Source organism: Theropithecus gelada, chromosome 9 (assembly GCF_003255815.1).
Source record: "Theropithecus gelada isolate Dixy chromosome 9, Tgel_1.0, whole genome shotgun sequence".
Classification (NCBI taxonomy): Eukaryota; Metazoa; Chordata; class Mammalia; order Primates; family Cercopithecidae; genus Theropithecus; species Theropithecus gelada.
The window spans coordinates 97,020,287-97,038,018 of NC_037677.1; the positions used below are offsets into that span (position 1 = coordinate 97,020,287).

Consider the following 17,732-nt stretch of genomic DNA (forward strand, 5'->3'; position numbering starts at 1 on the left):
CTATTGTGCTTCATATTTGATAACTCCAGGTCAGCACTCTAAATATGTCATGCTGCCAGAACATTATTTCATAGGCTATTGTTTTATATCCCCAAATGGATACCAGATTCATTCCAGTTCTATCAAGAAAACATGACTGAGCTGCCTTGGATCTGTATGCTTTTCCCTTCCTTTTGCAATATCCACTTGTTCATTTGTTCATTCAACAAACACCAGAGTGGAGACAGTGGTGAACAACTACCGCCATTGCTGCATCATGGAGTTTAAGTTCTCATCTTATACTCAATCGCCAGGGCCGTGGTCCCTTTACAAAGTAGGCAACTCCAGAAATGGTGCTTGGGAAGACATCTTTGAGGTCAGCTAGTCAAACCTTTTGTTTTACAGATTTAAACTGATGCTGAGAAAGATGACTGGCTTCTTCCCCCAACTAGTAAGTTACTGCGGGGTGAGTGCAGAGCACAGGCCCCTTCCCACCTCTCGTGTGCTCTTCAGGAGCCCATCTGTCTCGGTCAGAAGACAGAAACAGAGGGAGGTCCTGAGAAGTGACAAGGAAATTGGTTGGGGTGGGCAAAACACTGTCTCCTTCCTGTCCCTGGCCTGTGAGCCTACACACAGGCAGAGCTTTTTCTTTTTGAAAGGAATGGCAGTCTCAACTGGCCTTAGCAGCAGGTTAGGGCAAAGACAGAGACCGGGTCGTCTTCGGCGCTGGTGGTGCTGGCGGTGGTGGGAGGGGAGGGCAGGCCAGGGCACTCGCCTATTGTAGGTCTGGATTGGATGCTTCCACTCATTCATTTCCTTTTAATTAACCCGCATTCCTGGAGGAGAAATATTTATGTTGGCTCCCATAGAGGCAATCCTCAGACTGGAAAGAAGGGGGAAGAAAGCCTGTCTTAGCAAAACAATATATCTAAAGAGCTCAAGAAGAGAAAATAGGAGAACAAAATGCCATTAAAATAGCCTTCTACCCCCACTGGAGTCAATGAAAACTTCATTTCACATGCTAATCCGCCACTCCGCCCCCTTGTCTTCTCACAACACCTTTTCCGAAAGTGTTTGGGAAAAGTCTTCGCAGTCAGTACACAGCTCCCTGCAGCTCAGACTTCTCCTTGTGTTAGTTCAGGGCCCCAAGTGGGGCTCTCGCTCCAGCAGCGGCTTTTTTCTCCCCCACTTTAATTTAAACAAAGACTTCGGAGTTCATCAACCTCCCACTGAAATTCACAGCTGCTGAACAAACTAATCCCCTCTCCCGGCCTTTCTTCCCTTCAATGGGCTCTTGGCTTCAAAGACACTTTGGGAAAGGACTTTGCTGGGGCTCACACTGCTTCATCAATAGAAGTTAGTGCAAGTATTATCTGAAGAGCAAGTGGCTTTACAAACAAATACTGCCTAACAATCCCTCCCTCCCAAACACACACACATCTAGCCCACAGACATGATGGGATCTACAACAGGATTAGGGCTAGTATCCCCTGGCTTCACACCCAGACCCTTTGTATAGCTGAGCTCAGCCCTGAAGTGGGGTGCGGAAAACCCTGGAACTGAACACCAGGCACGGATGAAGAGAGACAACCCCCCCGCCCCCAACACACCCAGCAGAGTGACCACAAATGCTGCAAGGAGAGAACCTAATTCAGTGGGGCTGGACACCTTCCTTTAACTTTCTTGATTTATCTCTCCCTAAGCCTCTCCCCTGCCTTACTAGGGTGCAGGAAGCAAGAATAAAGAGGACTAGGAAGGTAATGGCAAAATAGAACCCAGAGGAGACAATGACTGGGAGGTGACAGAGGAAACCAAATCAAAGCAGCTTTATTGCACCATTAAGTACATCACTGCATCAAACACAGTGCCACAAATGCAAATTCAAACACAGTGCCACAAATGCAAATCCAGCCAGAGAAGGTAGCCCTGGGACATGTGGTGGCTGCCAGGTAGAAGGGCCCCCAACCCTTGAGGAGCAGTGCTGGAAGAGAATACAGAAATGGGCTTTATCATCACAGAAGGAATGGCCTTGGGCTAAGGCTCCAACATAGTCAAGGGCAGTTCCCCATAGGCTGTGGTTCCCCTGCTCCTATCTCACAGCCTAAGACAGCTTCCAGCAAAAGGCAGTTCACCCCTTTCACCTTCCATCCAACCTAGCCCACCCTTAATAATGCTGGCACATGAGAAATTCCATTTTAACAGCGCCAAAGTTTCCTCTCTTGGTTCTCCTCAGCACCCATCCCTCACATCCATGACTTGTTCAAAGGGTGAACAGCAGTCAGCTCTACCCCATACCCTGGACTACAGAGAAATACAGACGTGGAAATATGAAGTCAGAGACAGGGAAAAGGTAAGGGCAGGCTCATAAACCACAGAAGGGAGAAACAAAAGACCCACATGATGGGTCACAGCAGAGGTAGACTTAAAAGTAACAATCCTGTTCACCCTCTCAGAAGCCACGTAAACAGAAGATCCCTGGGGGAGAAGATATTCTGCCCCAGGTCCTTACGGAGTGTAGTATTAGGGAGGGTGAAGAACTGACTCTATGCCCTGCCTCCAGGCCTGGAGTGTCTTGGACAGATCCTAGAAGGCCAGGCATAAAGGAGTAAAAAGCAGGCACTCAGCTGGTTTGGAGTCAAGCCTACAGCATCACATACCTGGCAGCAAGGAAAAGAGTCGGGAAAAACAAACAGAATCTGTTGCAAAAGTCTCCTCTTCTGCAGGGAGGAGTTAAGTAACAGCAGAAGAGGCCTCCTAGCAAGAGAGGCTGCCTAGTTTAGACCAGCAGCTTATGAGCAATGATGAGGACTGCCTTCAAGATAGGCATGAAGCTGGACACTTCGCTGAAGCTGCTGCAGCCCGCCACCTGGGCATGCACTGCGAGGCCCTGCTCAAAGCTTCCTGCATCCACGCATCGGGCAACCTCATGGAGCCCAGCCACGACATGAGGTGAGAGCTGTGGAGGGAATGACCCTTAGGTTAGCGAGCCCAACCCAGTCCCTACCCTGGCAGCATGGAAGGGATAAGGGAAGACTTAAGTTCTGGGCCCAGTCCAGGCAAGAAGCACATATTTTGTGGGGAACCCAGGTCAGTGAGACCTATGGGAAGAAAAGACACTGGGCTTCCTTTGGCCATGGTCATGGTGGAAGGGTAGGAGGCAGTGGGAGCACAGGTAGGTGTACTTACTGTCCCCTCACAGAGCTTCTCATATAGACACTCCAGACGCTGGGCTGCCTCTTCCAACTTCCTTTTTGTCTTCTGCAGGGAAAGAAATGGATTCCAACCCCCGCCCCTAAGGCTAACACCACACAGGGCCATAAAGAATCACAGCATATTAGGCCGGGTGCAGTGGCTCACGCCTATAATCCCAGCACCTCGGGAGGCCGAGGTGGGCGGATTGAGACCATCCTGGCTAACACGGTGAAACCCCATCTCCATTAAAAATACAAAAAATTAGCCAGGCGTGGTGGTGGGTGCCTGTAATCCCAGCTACTTGGGAGGCTGAGCCAGGAGAATGGCGTGAACCCGGGAGGCGGAGCTTGCAGTGAGCCGAGATCGCACGGCTGCACTCCAGCCTGGGCAACAGAGCGAGACTCCATCTCAAAAAAAAAAAAAAAAAAAAAAAAAGAATCACAGCATATTAGAGCTAGAATGGCTTCATTTCACAGAGGAGGGAATGAAGGCCCAAGAAGGGTAAGCAACTTGCTCAAGCCGACACAGCCAGCAAGGGAATGGCAGACTTCCTTACTCCTGGCTCCACCCTCCTTCCAGTACCCCTGCTGCCTTTAGGTCTCAATGCTGCTGGGTCCTACTGTCAAGGAGCTAGACTTCAGACCAGACTCGAAGTCTCTCCCCAGCTCCACATGGACATTAATTAAGTACAAGATAGAGACAGCATGTGCAGGGCAGTGAGAAGAGAGTCACACAAGGAACTGGTCCACAGCTGAGGGGTCCTGGAACCAGCGAGGGGTGCGAGGAGGGCACTGTGGAGAAGGTTCAGACTCACTAAGTCAGTTGCAGACAGGGAGCAACGTTGGAGAAGTGCCTCAAAGCTGCTCTTCAAGGACTGATGCTCTGGGGGCAGCTCCTTCCTTTCCATCTTCTCAGGTGGCAGGTGCTGAAGCTGCTGATAAAGAAGCAGGGAGAAAGGCCAGAGGGGCAATCTGTCCTTCTCATGGCTTCCCTAAGGACTAGTCCCCAGTGACTCACAGTCATACTGTTCCCATCAGAGCAGAGGTGGGGAGATGAGCAGCCTCCCTTTCTCTGCAGTAAGGACACCTGGTACCTGTCCCCAGTTTCCCTCAGCTCAGAGATGGTCTCTGCCTTGAAGAATGAGGCCCATCTACCATGACTGGCACCCAAGGAGGGCTGGAAGGTTTCTCAAGGGAGGGGAATACATTGTTCCTGTTACCTGCAAGCTGAGTTCTCCTGGAGCCCCTGGGGGAGCATGACTCACACTGGAGACAGGGAGCTGTGAGGGAAGAATCCCTTGAAGCTCAGGGGTGAGGCTCATAACTGGAGCAGTAATTGGTGCTGGGGGCATAAATGTCTCTGGCAGCTAAAGAGACAGAAGGAAAGACACATGAGTCTGAGCTGAGAGACTCCATGGCTCTGGTTTTGGGGAGTGGCAGGAATGATAGTGAACAAGGAGGCAGAGGAGTGAGTATGGGAAACTGGGAAGTGACGAGACTGGTGTATGTGTGTAAGAGGGAAAGAGAAAGAGGAGGGTCCTGAGGAAAGAAGAGTAAGTGGGAGGAGGGCGGGGACAGTATGAGAAGGGGAAGGACTGACTGAATCCTCTAAGGAATTAGAACATGGTCATTGGTGAATGTGCGAGGGAGTGGGTGGGGACAGATGCATTGACCTTGTTCCTCTGGAGGTTTCCCCTGGGGGCTGGAGCTTCTTTCCAGGAATCTTGAGGTCCTATAGGATAAAAAGATAGAGGTTTTTAGGGGCATAACGAAAAACACTGGAAATTTTTGATCTGAAGGCTGGAAGCATCTTTGAGTTGGAATCCACCATACCTCCCTCTGCAGACTATCTACACTCCTGGCCACCCTCCACCCCACAGGGCCCTAGCCTCTGACTTGAAGAAAGACTACCAAAGTAGTTGGAGGGGTAGGGGAGGCAATAACCCAGAAGAGGGATTCATGGAAGGAAGACTGACCTGGGTGAGGAGTCAAGATGCCAGTGGTTGGGAGGATACTAGAGCATAGGGCAACTGGGCCCCCTGGAGGGTATGGCACAGGGAAGCTCACAGGAGGGGCTGGGGCATGGGAGACCATGTGGCTGGGACCTGGTGGTCTCAGAGGAAGCAGAGGGAACAGTCTAGGAGTCTCAGACAGGGAGGTAGAGCCAGGTTGCGTGATGTCTGGGCATGCCATGAGTAGAGGGGAACCAGGAAGAGGCCATGTCCCAGGGAATCCCACCGGGTTAGGAGCTTGCACCCTTTGCCCTCCTAATAGCTGTGGCTGAGATGAAGCTGAGGTAGAACAGAAATAGGTCATTTGTCACTAAACTTCAATTCAGGAGCATCTCAGAGCATATCAAGGAGAAACAGGATAGCAATAAAAAATTAATAATAATAAATGATTAATACATGTATATGGAAATCTATAATTTACAAAATACTTTTAACTGTATTCCTTATTTGACCTTCAAAACAATCCCATAGGGTTGAGATAAGCAACATAACACTTTGGTATATTGCCAAAGGTACGAAGCCAGTGATAGCATTAGGAATTCAGACTTCAACTTCCAAGCTCCTCTCACTAGACAGACATACAGCTTCCCAAATCCATGCTGGCCATGCCAGTTGCTTTCCTGAGACCTCTGTGCTCTGCCCAAACAGATCTTCAGTGACTCACTCACCAGGCCTTACCCCAGGGCCCAAAGGCAAAGGCTGGATGGCCTGGGACCCAGATGCCCTGTAGTCACTTATATTCTGCATCCTGGGGCCCTGATAAGGGCTAGGATGGGAAGGTGCCAAGGGCATCGCTGGTGATGACTGAGGGGTGAAAACTCTTGGCCTTGGAGACGGAGTTGGAACCTATGAAGAGAAAAAAACATCAGCTCTTGGAAAGGAAAGAGAAAAGTAAATAATAGAAAACAGAAAAATAATAGGGAAAATTAACGAAACAAAAACTAGTTCTTTGAGGAAAAAATTCAATAAAATTGATAAACATCTAAAAACTGATAAAGATAAAAAGAGAGAAGATATAAATCATCATCAGAGATGAAACAGGGAATATTACAACAGACTCTGAAGCCATTAGAAAGATAAACGAATACTACAGATAACTTTACATTCATAAATATCTGACAACTTAATCAGAAATGGACCCATTCCTCAAGAACCACAAACTACCAAAACTCAGTCACAATGAAAGAAGATCTGGATAGTCCTATAATCATTAAAGAAATTGGATTTGTAATTTATTTATTTATTTATTTATTTATTTTTGAGACAGAGTCTTGCTCTGTGCCCCAGGCTGGAGTGCAGTGCTGCGATCTGGGCTCGCTGCAAGCTCCGCCCCCGGGGTTCACGCCATTCTCCTGCCTCAGCCTCCTGAGTAGCTGGGACCACAGGTGCCCGCCACCCCGGCTAGTTTTTTGTATTTTTCAGTAGAGACGGGGTTTCACGGTGTTAGCCAGGATGGTCTCGATTTCCTGACCTCGTGATCCACCCGCCTCAGCCTCCCAAAGTGCTGGGATTACAGGCTTGAGCCACCGCGCCCGGTCGGATTTGTAATTTCAAAGCTCCCAGAAAAGAAATCTCCAGGCCTAGATGGTTTCACTGGAAAATTTCACCAAACAGTCAAAGAATTAATACAAAGTTTACGTAATCTCTTCCAGAAGAAAGAAGGAACACTTCCTAACTAATTTCATGAGGCCAGTATTACCCTGATGCCAACACCAGAAAAAGATAGCAGAAAATAAAACTATACATCAATATTTCTCATGAACTTAGACACAAAAATCCTCAATAAAATTTTAGCAAAATCAAACAATGTATATAAAAAATAATATTCCACAAGAAAGTGGGATTGAGTCCAGGTCATGCAAAGCTGATCCAATATATTTTAAAACCAATCAATTTAATCCCCTATACCAACAAACTAAAGAATGAAAATAATATGATCACAGAAATGATGCAGAAGAAACATCTGACAAAATTCAACACCGATTCATGATCTAGTTCACAAGGTGTTATGATCTGAATGAATACGTGCCCCGAAGTCATGTGTTGAAAACTGAATCCTCAATGCAACAGTGTTGGGAGGTGGGACTTTTTGGAAGTGTTTAGGTCATGAGGGCTCTGCCCTCATTAACGGATTAATGCCACCATAAAAAGGACTTGCAGAAGTAGGTTTGCTTTCTCTTGCACATCTGCTGCCTGCCATGTGAGGACACAGCAGCAAGGCACCATCTTGGAACTGAGAGTGGAACCATACCTGCTGGTGCCTTGATCTTGGACTCCAGAACCATAAGAAATAAATTTCTGTTCTTTATAAATAATTTCCCAGTCTGTGGTATTCTGTTATAGTGGCACAAAATGGACTAAGACACAAGGAATAGAGGGAAATGTCCTTAGTCTCATAAAGAGCATCTATGAAAAACCTAAAGCTAACATCATACTTAATACTGAAATATTGAATGTTTTTCCTCTAAGACTGGAAACAAGGCAAGAACATTCACGTTAACTATTTATTTTTTTTGAGACGGAGTTTTGCTCTTGTTGCCCAGGCTGGAGTGCAACTACACAATCTCAGCTCACTGCTCCACCTCCCGGGTTCAAGCGACTCTCCAGCCTTGCCTCCTGAGTAGCTGGGATTACGGGCATTCACCACCATGCCCGGTTAATTTTATATTTTAGTAGAGATGGGGTCTCACCATGTTGGTCAGGCTGGTCTCAACTCCTGACCTCAGGTGATCCACCCGCCTCAGCTTCCCAAAGTGCTGGGATTACAGGTGTTAGCCACCACGCCTGGCTCATTTTCACTATTCTTATTTAACAGAGACTGGAAGTCCTAGTCACTACAATAAGGCATGAGAAAGAAATTAAATGCACATAGATTGAAAAGAAAGAAAACTATCTATTTGCAGATTTGCAGACAGCATGACTGTCTAATAGAAAACCCCATGGAATCCACAGAAAACTTCTACAACTATTCAGGAAGGTCACAGGGTATAACCAGATCAACACATAAAAATCAACTGCATTTCTATATACTCAATGAACAAGTGGAAACCAATAAATTAGATTTTAAACTGCTGAAGACAAAATTAAATACTTAGTAGGCACGAGCGGACAGGTGATAATAAAAAAATTAAATACTTAAGTATACATTGGACAAAATATGTACAGGATTGGTGTGATAAAATTTGTAAAACACTGATAGAGAGAGCACTGGAGAAACATGCCACGTTCATGGACTGAAAGACTGAACCTAGTAAAGACGTCAGTTAGGAACTTGTATTTGAATACTCGTGGCAGCTTTACTCATAATACCCCCAAATTGGAAACTACCCAAATGTCCTTCAAAGTTTGAATCGCTAAAAAAATTAAAACCGAGGCCAGGTGCAGTGGCTCACGCCTATAATCCCAGCACTTTGGGAGGCCAAGGTGGGCAGATCACGAGGTCAGGAGATCGAGACCATCCTGGCTAACACGGTGAAACCCCGTCACCACTAAAAATACAAAACATTCTCCGGGCGTGGTGGCGGGCACCTGCAGTCCCAGCTACTCAGGAGGCTGAGGCAGGAGAATGGCGTGAACCCAGAAGGCGGAGCTTGCAGTGAGCCAAGATAGCGCCACTGCACTCCAACCTGGGCAACAGAGCGAGATTCCATCTCAAAAAAAAAAAAAAATTAAAACCATGGTACATTCACGCCATGGACTACTACTCTGCAATAAGAATGAGTGAACTACTGGTACACAGAACAACTTGAATGAATCTCAAAGAAGTTATGCTAAGGGAAAAAAGCCAATCTCCAAAGGATACTTACTGCATGATTCTATTTATGTAACAATCATTAAATAACAATGATAGAGCTGGAGAACACATTGGTGAAGCCAAGGATGAGGGACGCGGGATAAGTGCAGCTATAAAAGAGGTAACACAAGAGATGGCTGGGTGTGGTGGCTCATGCCTGTAATCCCAGCACTCAGGAGATTGAGACTATCCTGGCTAACATGGTGAAACCCCAACTCTACTAAAAATACAAAAAATTAGCCGGGCGTGGTGGTGGGCGCCTGTAGTCCCAGCTACTCGGGAGGCTGAGGCAGGAGAATGGTGTGAACCCGGGAGGCGGAGCTTGCAGTGAGCTGAGACCGTGCCACTATACTCCAGCCTGGGCGACAGAGCAAGACTCTGTCTCAGAAAAAAAAAAAAAAAGGTAACACAAGAGAGTTTTATGGTGATGGTAAAATTGAGTATCTTGATTTTGGTGGTGGTTACACACCACACTGTGACAAAACTGCATAAACACACATATAACAATATGTAAAACTGGTGGAGACTGACTGAAATCTGAATCCATGGATTGTACTAATGGCAATTTCTTGGTTTTGATACTGTACTGTGGTCGTGTGAGATGCTGACATGGGGCGGGGTGTTGTTGGGACGCAGGAGACATCCCAGTACATTTCTTTGCCACCTCCTGTGAATCTATAGTTATTTTTAAATGAAAAGAGATGGGGAGAGGGAGAGAGAGAGGAGAAGAGAGGAGGGGAAGGGGAAAAGGGGAGACAAGTGAGGGAAGAAAGGGACGGAAGAAAGGGAGGGAAAAAAGAAAAGGAATTAGGGTGGGGATTGAAGGTGGGACAAGATGAGCCATCAGAGCTTCCACCAGATAACTCTGTATCCAAACCTCCCTGGATTCTGTTCCCCAGCTCGTCTAGTAAACTTCTGGCCTCACATCTTAACAGTACCCAATCCCCCCGGGCACTTTGGCCAGAACATCTTTCCTCTCCCTCAGTCCCCCAACCACACACACACCTCTCCAAACTATCAGCAATTCTGTCAGTTCTATCTACTAAGTACTAAGTATTTCAAATCCAACCTCACTGGCCAGCTTTAGTTATTTCTTTTTTTTTTTTTTTTTTGAGAAGGAGTCTCGCTCTGTCGCCCAGGCTGGAGTGCAGTGGCCGGATCTCAGCTCACTGCAAGCTCCGCCTCCCGGGTTCACGCCATTCTCCTGCCTCAGCCTCCCGAGTAGCTGGGACTACAGGCGCCCGCCACCTCGCCCGGCTAGTTTTTTGTATTTTTTTAGTAGAGACGGGGTTTCACCGTGTTAGCCAGGATGGTCTCGGCCTCCCAAAGTGCTGGGATTACAGGCTTGAGCCACTGCGCCCGGCCAGCTTTAGTTATTTCATGTCTTCTTCATCCCTTACTATAGCCTAACTCCCTCCAGACTGGCCCTTCCTAACATACAGCTAATTATGTCACTCCTCTTCCCAAAACTGTTCAATAGCTCCTCCCTGTCAAGTTTAAGTTCTTTAGCACAGAATGCTAGGTCCTTAGTGATCTGACTCCGGAACCTGTTGTTCCAGCTTCATCTAACTTCACAGCCATAAACACCTGTGTTGCAGCCCCAATTAAATATTAGTAATCCTCAAAAGGCCTCAGCTTACTCTTGCTTCAGTGCCTTTGTACATGCTATTCTCTGTGCCTGAAACAGTCTTCACTTGCTCATTCCTTTGCCTAAAAACTTTTAATCTTTGAGACTCTGATCAAACCTCAGACTCGTTCTGAAACACTCCCTGGACTGCCCCCGCAACCCCACCATACAGAGTAAACTGCTTTCATCTGTGTGATCTTATGGCCTCTTGCCATACCCCAATCATAGTATTTATGAATTTTACTGTAGCTAATTTTTTTTTTTTTTTTTTTTGAGACAGAGTCTTGCTCTGTCGCCCAGGCTGGAGTGCAGTGGTACGATCTGGGCTCACTTCAACCTCCGCCTCCCGGGTTCAAGCAATACTCCTGCCTCAGTCTCCCAAGTAGCTGGGACTACAGGCGCGTGCCACCACACCCAACTCATTTTTTTGTATTTTCAGTAGAGATGGGGTTTCACCATGTTGGCCAGGATGGTCTCGAACTCCAGACCTCGTGATCTGCCCACTCTGGCCTCCCAAAGTTGGGATTAGAGGCGTGAGCCACTGTGCCAGGCCTACTGTAGCTATTTTTTACATATCTATCTTTCCCCTAGACTATGAGCTACTTGAGGGCAAGTATCACGATTTTTGCACCTTTATGTCCTAACAGCCTAGTAGTTCAATAAACATTTATTATAAAAAGAACTGAATCTACATTCTACGGAAGTTGGGAATTTTCATCAGTTTTGTTCACAATATATTCCAAGTGCCCAGAACCACGCTTGGCACATAAATATTGTTGAATGAACAAATGAATTAACAAGTAAGGTCTTACCTGGTGAGAAGGCTGGGATCCCAATCCGTAAGATGTCTCTTTAGACTGGGGGATAGCTCCCACAACAATCCGGGGGTAGGGGAAAGTGGGAGACTGTTGGCCCAAGACAGCAGAACCTTGAGCATGAAAAAGCCGATCTCTTAGCTGCTGAACTGGTGGCTATAAGTTTTAATGAGGAACAGTTGTGTCAAGAAATTAAAACAATCAAGGCCCCCGGTAGCAGTCAAATTTCAGCTGACCCTCTACACCAAGCTTGTCCAACCTGTCTTATTTTGTTGTTGTTGTTCTGTTTTGTTGTTTTAGGTTTTTAGCAGCCTAAAGTCATGGTTTTTGCTTTCTGACTCTAGTGATAAGTGGAAAACAGGGATGAGGAAGGGGCTTTACTGGCCCAACCAGAAACAGAAACTAAGCACCCACGACTGTATTCTGACCCTTGGACAATCCCGCTCTATACTCTAGCCCCCTTAGAAATGACTCAAGGTTCCCGAATCCCTGCCAAACACTTGCATGCCTCCCTCCTTGCTATTCTTTCTGCTTAGAATGCTCTATATCTGCTAGTAAGCTACTTCTCTTTAAAGGTCCAGCTCAGCTGTTTTAACCATTGGGAAGCCTTCCTTGACTTCTCCAGGCAAAAATCAGTCCCTTCCCTGCACTCCCACAGTGCTCAGTATAAGCTTCTGTTACGGCGCTATAAGTCATCAACATCTGATCTTCCCCCAGTAGATTGTGAGGTGCTTAAGGGATTCCATCTTATCTATCCTAGAAGCTTCAGCATTAGCATAGTGCCTGGAACACAGAAGTGCTCAATGTTAGATGACTGAATGGAAAGGTTTGCTCTCTTCACATGGCCCCACTTACCTGAGCACAGTCACTGGGTAGAAAGCTCATGGCAGTGGCTAGGCTGCCCTGGGCTGCCAGGAGGTTGGCATACTGAGTGACCCTGTAGGTTGTGGCAGGGCCTGGGCTCACCCCATGAGGACCCCGCAGTAGCTCCAAGCTCCTGTTAAGAACCATCGCCTTCTCCATCAGGTCCTGTAAGGACAAGGATGAGGGTGGTAAGCCTTCATTGAAGCATATCCTGCTCTCTAAGTCCAGGTAGCTTATTCAGGGATCTCCTACTATGGGTAGAGATGAGGGCACCTGGCCATACCTAGGTGAAGGCAGCAGATGATGACATGTAAGAACCGTGACAAAGAAGGGTCACTTGGCCTCACCTCCCAAGCTGTTAGGATTGGATTTAACTGGACCCATGTGGTCTTAGATTTCAGTACATCTCTACCTCTTCCTTTTGCTTTTTTACCCTTTCTGCTTATACGTCACCAACCACAGACTCTGTTATACTAACTGTTTCAGGTACGACTTTTATCTCTCCATGAGTCTGTGACCCCACTTTCTGTGGTCACTTACAGAACACCTGGCAGTTTAAATCCACAGAATTTTCTACAGTAGCTAATAGAAGGCCCAAGTCACAATTACTCAAATACTGAATACATCTGTAAAACCAAACCTGAAATAGGAAAAAAATTATAAAGACTAACACTGAAGCAGCTGCTGCTTAGTCTCCTCTGAGGGAAGAGGAGAAGATCCCAGACATTCAGGACCCTTCGCTCCTCCCTAACGCTGTGGTTCCAGCCTGTCCCAGAGGATCCGCCTCTGCTAGCTCTGCACATCTCCACCACTAGCTTCCTAAGGGCCTGATATGGAGTGGCCAGTACCCTGCAGAGAAGGGGTACCTGCAGAGCCATGGGGGACAAAGCCTGATGGCATTTTGCCCAGCACTCCACCAGCCGCTCCACACTCCCTGAGCACACATAACAGAGTCTGGCTTCAGAGGTTAGTGCCCTGCCGCCCTCCTGTTCCATGCGAGTTCCCAGCATGTCTGCAGAGAGAGGGAAATTTCATTAATGGCACAGCTGGCCTGTGTGCCTCTCCTTCTCCTGTTTGGAAACAGTGAGAGGACCATGAGCCTGGGACAAGTAGCTGCAGTGGCTTTAAGACAACACTGAGACTCACCTTGCTGTACAGAGAAGGGGAAAGTTCTCACATCATGGTGTGACAAGACAAAGTAAACCAGGACAACAAAGGATCCCCTCTGAAAGTAGGGGCATGCGCTGTGGTCCCTGCCTCCTGGCTGAGCCAGATTCTAGCCCTGACAACACTGCCTGGCCTCCCAGAGCTCAGCTGCTCCTCCACCTCCCTCCTGCATGCATCCTTTGACTCCATGCTGAAGTCACACCATTTCATCCTGAAGCCTGGGACCACACCTACCACAGAGCTCAGGGAATTTCTCTGTGCTTGAGTATGTCAGTAGCAAAGCCAGTGCCTCTCTCCAGTTCTTCAGGCTACAGGTACACACCACATCCTTCCAATTCTTTTGCACAACACAGGCTAGAAGCTGTAATAGGCAGAGAGGGAAAGAGGCCATCAGCCATCCATCCAGCATAGGCAGCAGGAGTCCTGCACAGGCCTCCTGTTAGAGCACTGAGTAGGGGCGAGGGTGAGGTGGGGGTGGTAGAGTAGAGAGAGGCAGGCAGATACTCAAACACGGGTCCCAAGGTGTGGGTATCCACCTCACAAGGTCCAAATAATCCCCTCCCTTCCTCTCCTGCACGACGGGCAGTTACCGAGGAGATTTTGGTTTTCTTCTTGGCCAAGTAGCGCTCCTGTGTTTGCTTCAGCAGATCTGCACCCCCAGCCTGGGCCAGGATAATGGCATCAGCAAAGCGCTCCTCCTTTAGACACAGCTCCACAGCCGGACCCAGTTCCCCAAGCAGGAGAGCCTGGCTTAGGAGTCCATCAACATCTGCAGGCAGAAGCATCCCCTCTGCATTAGTTGCTCTCAAACCCTAGCTTCCTGCCCCCTGCAGGGCCCACAGCACACCCTCTATATCTCTATATCACTCAGCGTGCTTGGCTCCAAACTAAACCCTCAAGCTTCATTCCTTGGCAATAAAATGTATTTTGGTGCCCAAGTCTAAAGACAGGGCCCAAGACAAGGGAGGGAACTGATGCGGCAGTAGCACAGTGTGAGGTGTGCTTGATCACAGTGGGCAGGGCCACAGTCCTTTCAGCAAGAAGGATAGAAGAAAATCTGTTGGTAGAAGGCCTTCCATAGGAAGGACCTATCCATGAAAATCTACAGCCAGAGAGAGCTCTAACTGGTAGGCGACTCACTCAGCATTTGAGATGGTGGGAGGAAGACATGAGGCAGGGGACAAGAAGGGACTCTCTCAAGTCCAAAACCTCCGGGCCCACCTAGTCCTAAGCAGAGACTCTCTCCCTCAGGCTCAGGGTACCTTTTGTGATGGGGATCTCCCAAGGAGTCATGTTCTGAGGTACCAGCTCATCAAAGAAGGCTGAGGAAGCAGAGGCTTCCTCTGTGGTGTGTTTGGAGGCCTGTATGAGGAAGGACAGAGGTGACTACCTAGGGATGAACCCAGAAGACAGACAGAGAGCTGGCTTAGTAGCTCTGAGAGTTCTACTATTTGGTCGTTAATGGGTAAAACCAAAAATATAGCCAGGTAAGGTTTGGGAAGGGCCATAGTTCACGGTTAAGACACAGCTCTCCACTTCCAGCCCAAAAGCTTAGGGACTCTGTGTCTCACTCTGGTTCTAAGAGAGTGAGGAGTCTGAAGACTTGTACAAATGCTAAGCACTTACAGAGAGCAATGAAAAGGGCCAGGAAGGGAAAGACACCCAAAAGGCAGGTTTCCTGTATAACTCTAGGTCAGGCTGACTGGGCTCCTACCACACCTGACTGCAGAAGGCCTGCTGTCTGTCACTGTTGAGGTCATTTCCTTTGGGCTGAGGACCCTCGCCTAGCCCCACGTCACTCTTCAACCATGTGGCCACCTGCAGGGAGAGACCTATGAAAACAGCCCTTTCCAGCGAAAGATCAAATAAGCATTATCCTCTTTTCCTGCCACCATACCCCACCGACCGGACTCTCTAAGATCCCTGATCTATTTTTTCTGAGAAAAAAACAAACTCCAGGATGTTAAATGCTCACATATGCAGTAAGGCCAGGAAGAGGTATTCTGAGATGGTTTAGTCTGGCAACATTCTCTTCAACAAGTACATGTTTCTGATGTGAAAAGCAGCTTACCTTCTTCTGAAGCTCATCTTTACTGTATCCTAAAAGCTTTAGGAATTTCATTCTGGAGTCTTGCTCTAAGGTCACCTGAGAAACCATAGAACACAGAAAAGATTCCATTAAATGAATATAAATGATGCTCTTCCTACACGAAGCTGGGCATCTGTCCCAATATACCTCCAAATATAGTTCTTTGTACTACTAGAAGTGCCCTCAGCAGTCCAGTGCCATCTTTCCCTTTCCCCCCCCGGATCTAACTTACTGATGGGCTATGGGCAGTGTTAACATAGCCCCCTGCCCCTTGCGCATGAGAATTTGACCTTTCATTGTCTTCCTAGCACTATTACCCTGGTAGTCTGGTGAGAGTAAAGTATCAGCTGTTCCTAGGCAATATGCCTGTGATTGGTAACTTGCATCTGGACTAGAACTATGTAATCTAGAAATAATTAATGTGGACAACATGCTATGTGTTTCCCTGATTGCAGTGGCTCTTGTAACTGGACAGATTCCTTGCAGGGACTCTGGAAGCTATGCTTTTAGAATTAGTACAAGACATATTGGCTCTTGTGGGCAAGAAGCTTCTAAGTCAGGGCAACTTACGTACCTGCCTGATGTATATTTTCACTCCTTGCACCTGAGCTATCTCTGGGGGGCTGAAGAAGAGAACTCAGAATTACTGTATGACTGCTGAAAGGACTCCCACAGAAGACACCTGCCTGATGCTACCCTGCTGCAGTCCCCATCCCATATCCTTCCGAGGAGACTGCTGCCAAGTGTAGCCTACAGTAGTCTTGTGAGTCTAAATGTTTCTTTGAGAAGACCTCTGGTAGAAGTTGCACGGATACAGTAAACAAAGTCAGCTTCCCATTCAATCTCCCAAATACCAAGGAGCAAGCCTTTCTGAAGCCCCCGCAATCTTGGTTAGCTATCCCAGGCCCTTAATTTATTCCACACTGAACCATGATTTCTAACCATACCTTTCGCATAGTCTCTCTGGGCACCCTTCTCCTTCCATGCCCTTCCTTAGAAATGTTCATCACACCTAACCAGGAACCATCAGGATGGACAGCTCTTGGGTAGCTTTTAAACCAGAATGCCTGGCTGGGAGCAGTGGCTCACGCCTATAATCCCAGCACTTTGGGAGGCTGAGGTGGGCTGATCACCTGAGTTAAGGAGTTTGAGACTAGCCTGGCCAACATGGTGAAACCCCGTCTCTACTAAAAATACAAAAATTAGCGGGGCGTGGTGGCAGGTGCCTGTAATCCCAGCTATTTGGGAGGCTGAGGCAGGAGAATTGCTTGAACCCGGGAGGCAGAGGTTGCAGTAAGCCAAGATTGTACCATTGCACTCCAGCCTGAGTGATAAGAGTGAAACTCTGTCTCAAAAAAACAAAAACAAAAACACCCAGAATGCCCTGTCTTATAGGTCCCTCTGTCCTATAGGTACCACTCTCTCCTTTGTTTAGCAGAATAAAGGTTGAACTCCTGACCACTCCCTCTCTTTCCCACCTCACCATTCCTGGAACTTATACCCTGCTTACGACAAAAGCATCACTTCTTATTCTTTTCTTCCCACATCATTCTCTAGCTTCACTATATAGTCAAGATCTTTCTCAAATACTCTTTCTCTTTCCTAACTTCCTGATGTCCACCTTCATGTAGTTCTGCTATGCCTAAAGCTCAAATTTCAAGTCCCTCTCAGATGCCCTGGTACAGGCCCAATCCTTTTTGCTTTCTTCTACACAATTCCAAAAATTTGCACAATCATCCCACTGACTGACCAGTCAGCTATTTCCGTTTCTTCCTTCAGATCTCTCACTTGCTCATTTCCTTTGATAGGTATAGCGCTCCTCCTGGTGTCGTAGGAAACTTGAAATTAAATGAGAACTGGAACTGAACCCACGCCTCCAGCGTAGAGTGGCACCTGAACCCTAGGACCCACTTCAAGGACTTGCCTTGGGTTACTTGAAACCAACTCAAAGCGTTCTTATGACAATGTGTCCTTCTAACTAATCTTCCTTTCTCTTCTTTTTCTCTTTCCTCCTTTTTCTTCTTTCCCATTACCTTACCTGCCCTTTGGCATGATACCATGAAGGTCTTTGCCTTGGCTCTGATAAAGTACCTAGGACACCAGCAATAGTAGCAATAAAGGAAAACATCTCGTGTATTCCCCATCTTTCCTAGCCACTTCCCAAATGGCCTTTGAGCCTCTGGTAAAGAGTGAAG

At 47.4% G+C, this 17,732-nt stretch overlaps 1 protein-coding gene across 1 annotated transcript in view; it reads right to left on the bottom strand.

Annotated features, from left to right (window-relative positions):
* Nucleotides 1–1,869: 1,869 nt before the first annotated feature.
* Nucleotides 1,870–17,732, bottom strand: part of SEC31B (SEC31 homolog B, COPII coat complex component) — a 45,094-nt gene continuing 29,231 nt past the window's right edge. Inside the window, exons 15-29 of the mRNA XM_025395482.1 lie at nucleotides 15,520–15,594; nucleotides 15,168–15,266; nucleotides 14,711–14,810; nucleotides 14,039–14,217; nucleotides 13,683–13,809; nucleotides 13,148–13,293; nucleotides 12,273–12,446; nucleotides 11,415–11,573; nucleotides 5,851–6,028; nucleotides 5,147–5,461; nucleotides 4,844–4,902; nucleotides 4,391–4,537; nucleotides 3,986–4,102; nucleotides 3,166–3,237; nucleotides 1,870–2,935 (exon numbers count right to left, since the gene is read on the bottom strand). Of these exons, the coding sequence (XP_025251267.1) occupies nucleotides 2,756–2,935; nucleotides 3,166–3,237; nucleotides 3,986–4,102; nucleotides 4,391–4,537; nucleotides 4,844–4,902; nucleotides 5,147–5,461; nucleotides 5,851–6,028; nucleotides 11,415–11,573; nucleotides 12,273–12,446; nucleotides 13,148–13,293; nucleotides 13,683–13,809; nucleotides 14,039–14,217; nucleotides 14,711–14,810; nucleotides 15,168–15,266; nucleotides 15,520–15,594 (2,127 nt within the window). The 3' untranslated portion in view covers nucleotides 1,870–2,755. The remainder of the gene's footprint in view (nucleotides 2,936–3,165; nucleotides 3,238–3,985; nucleotides 4,103–4,390; nucleotides 4,538–4,843; nucleotides 4,903–5,146; nucleotides 5,462–5,850; nucleotides 6,029–11,414; nucleotides 11,574–12,272; nucleotides 12,447–13,147; nucleotides 13,294–13,682; nucleotides 13,810–14,038; nucleotides 14,218–14,710; nucleotides 14,811–15,167; nucleotides 15,267–15,519; nucleotides 15,595–17,732) is intronic.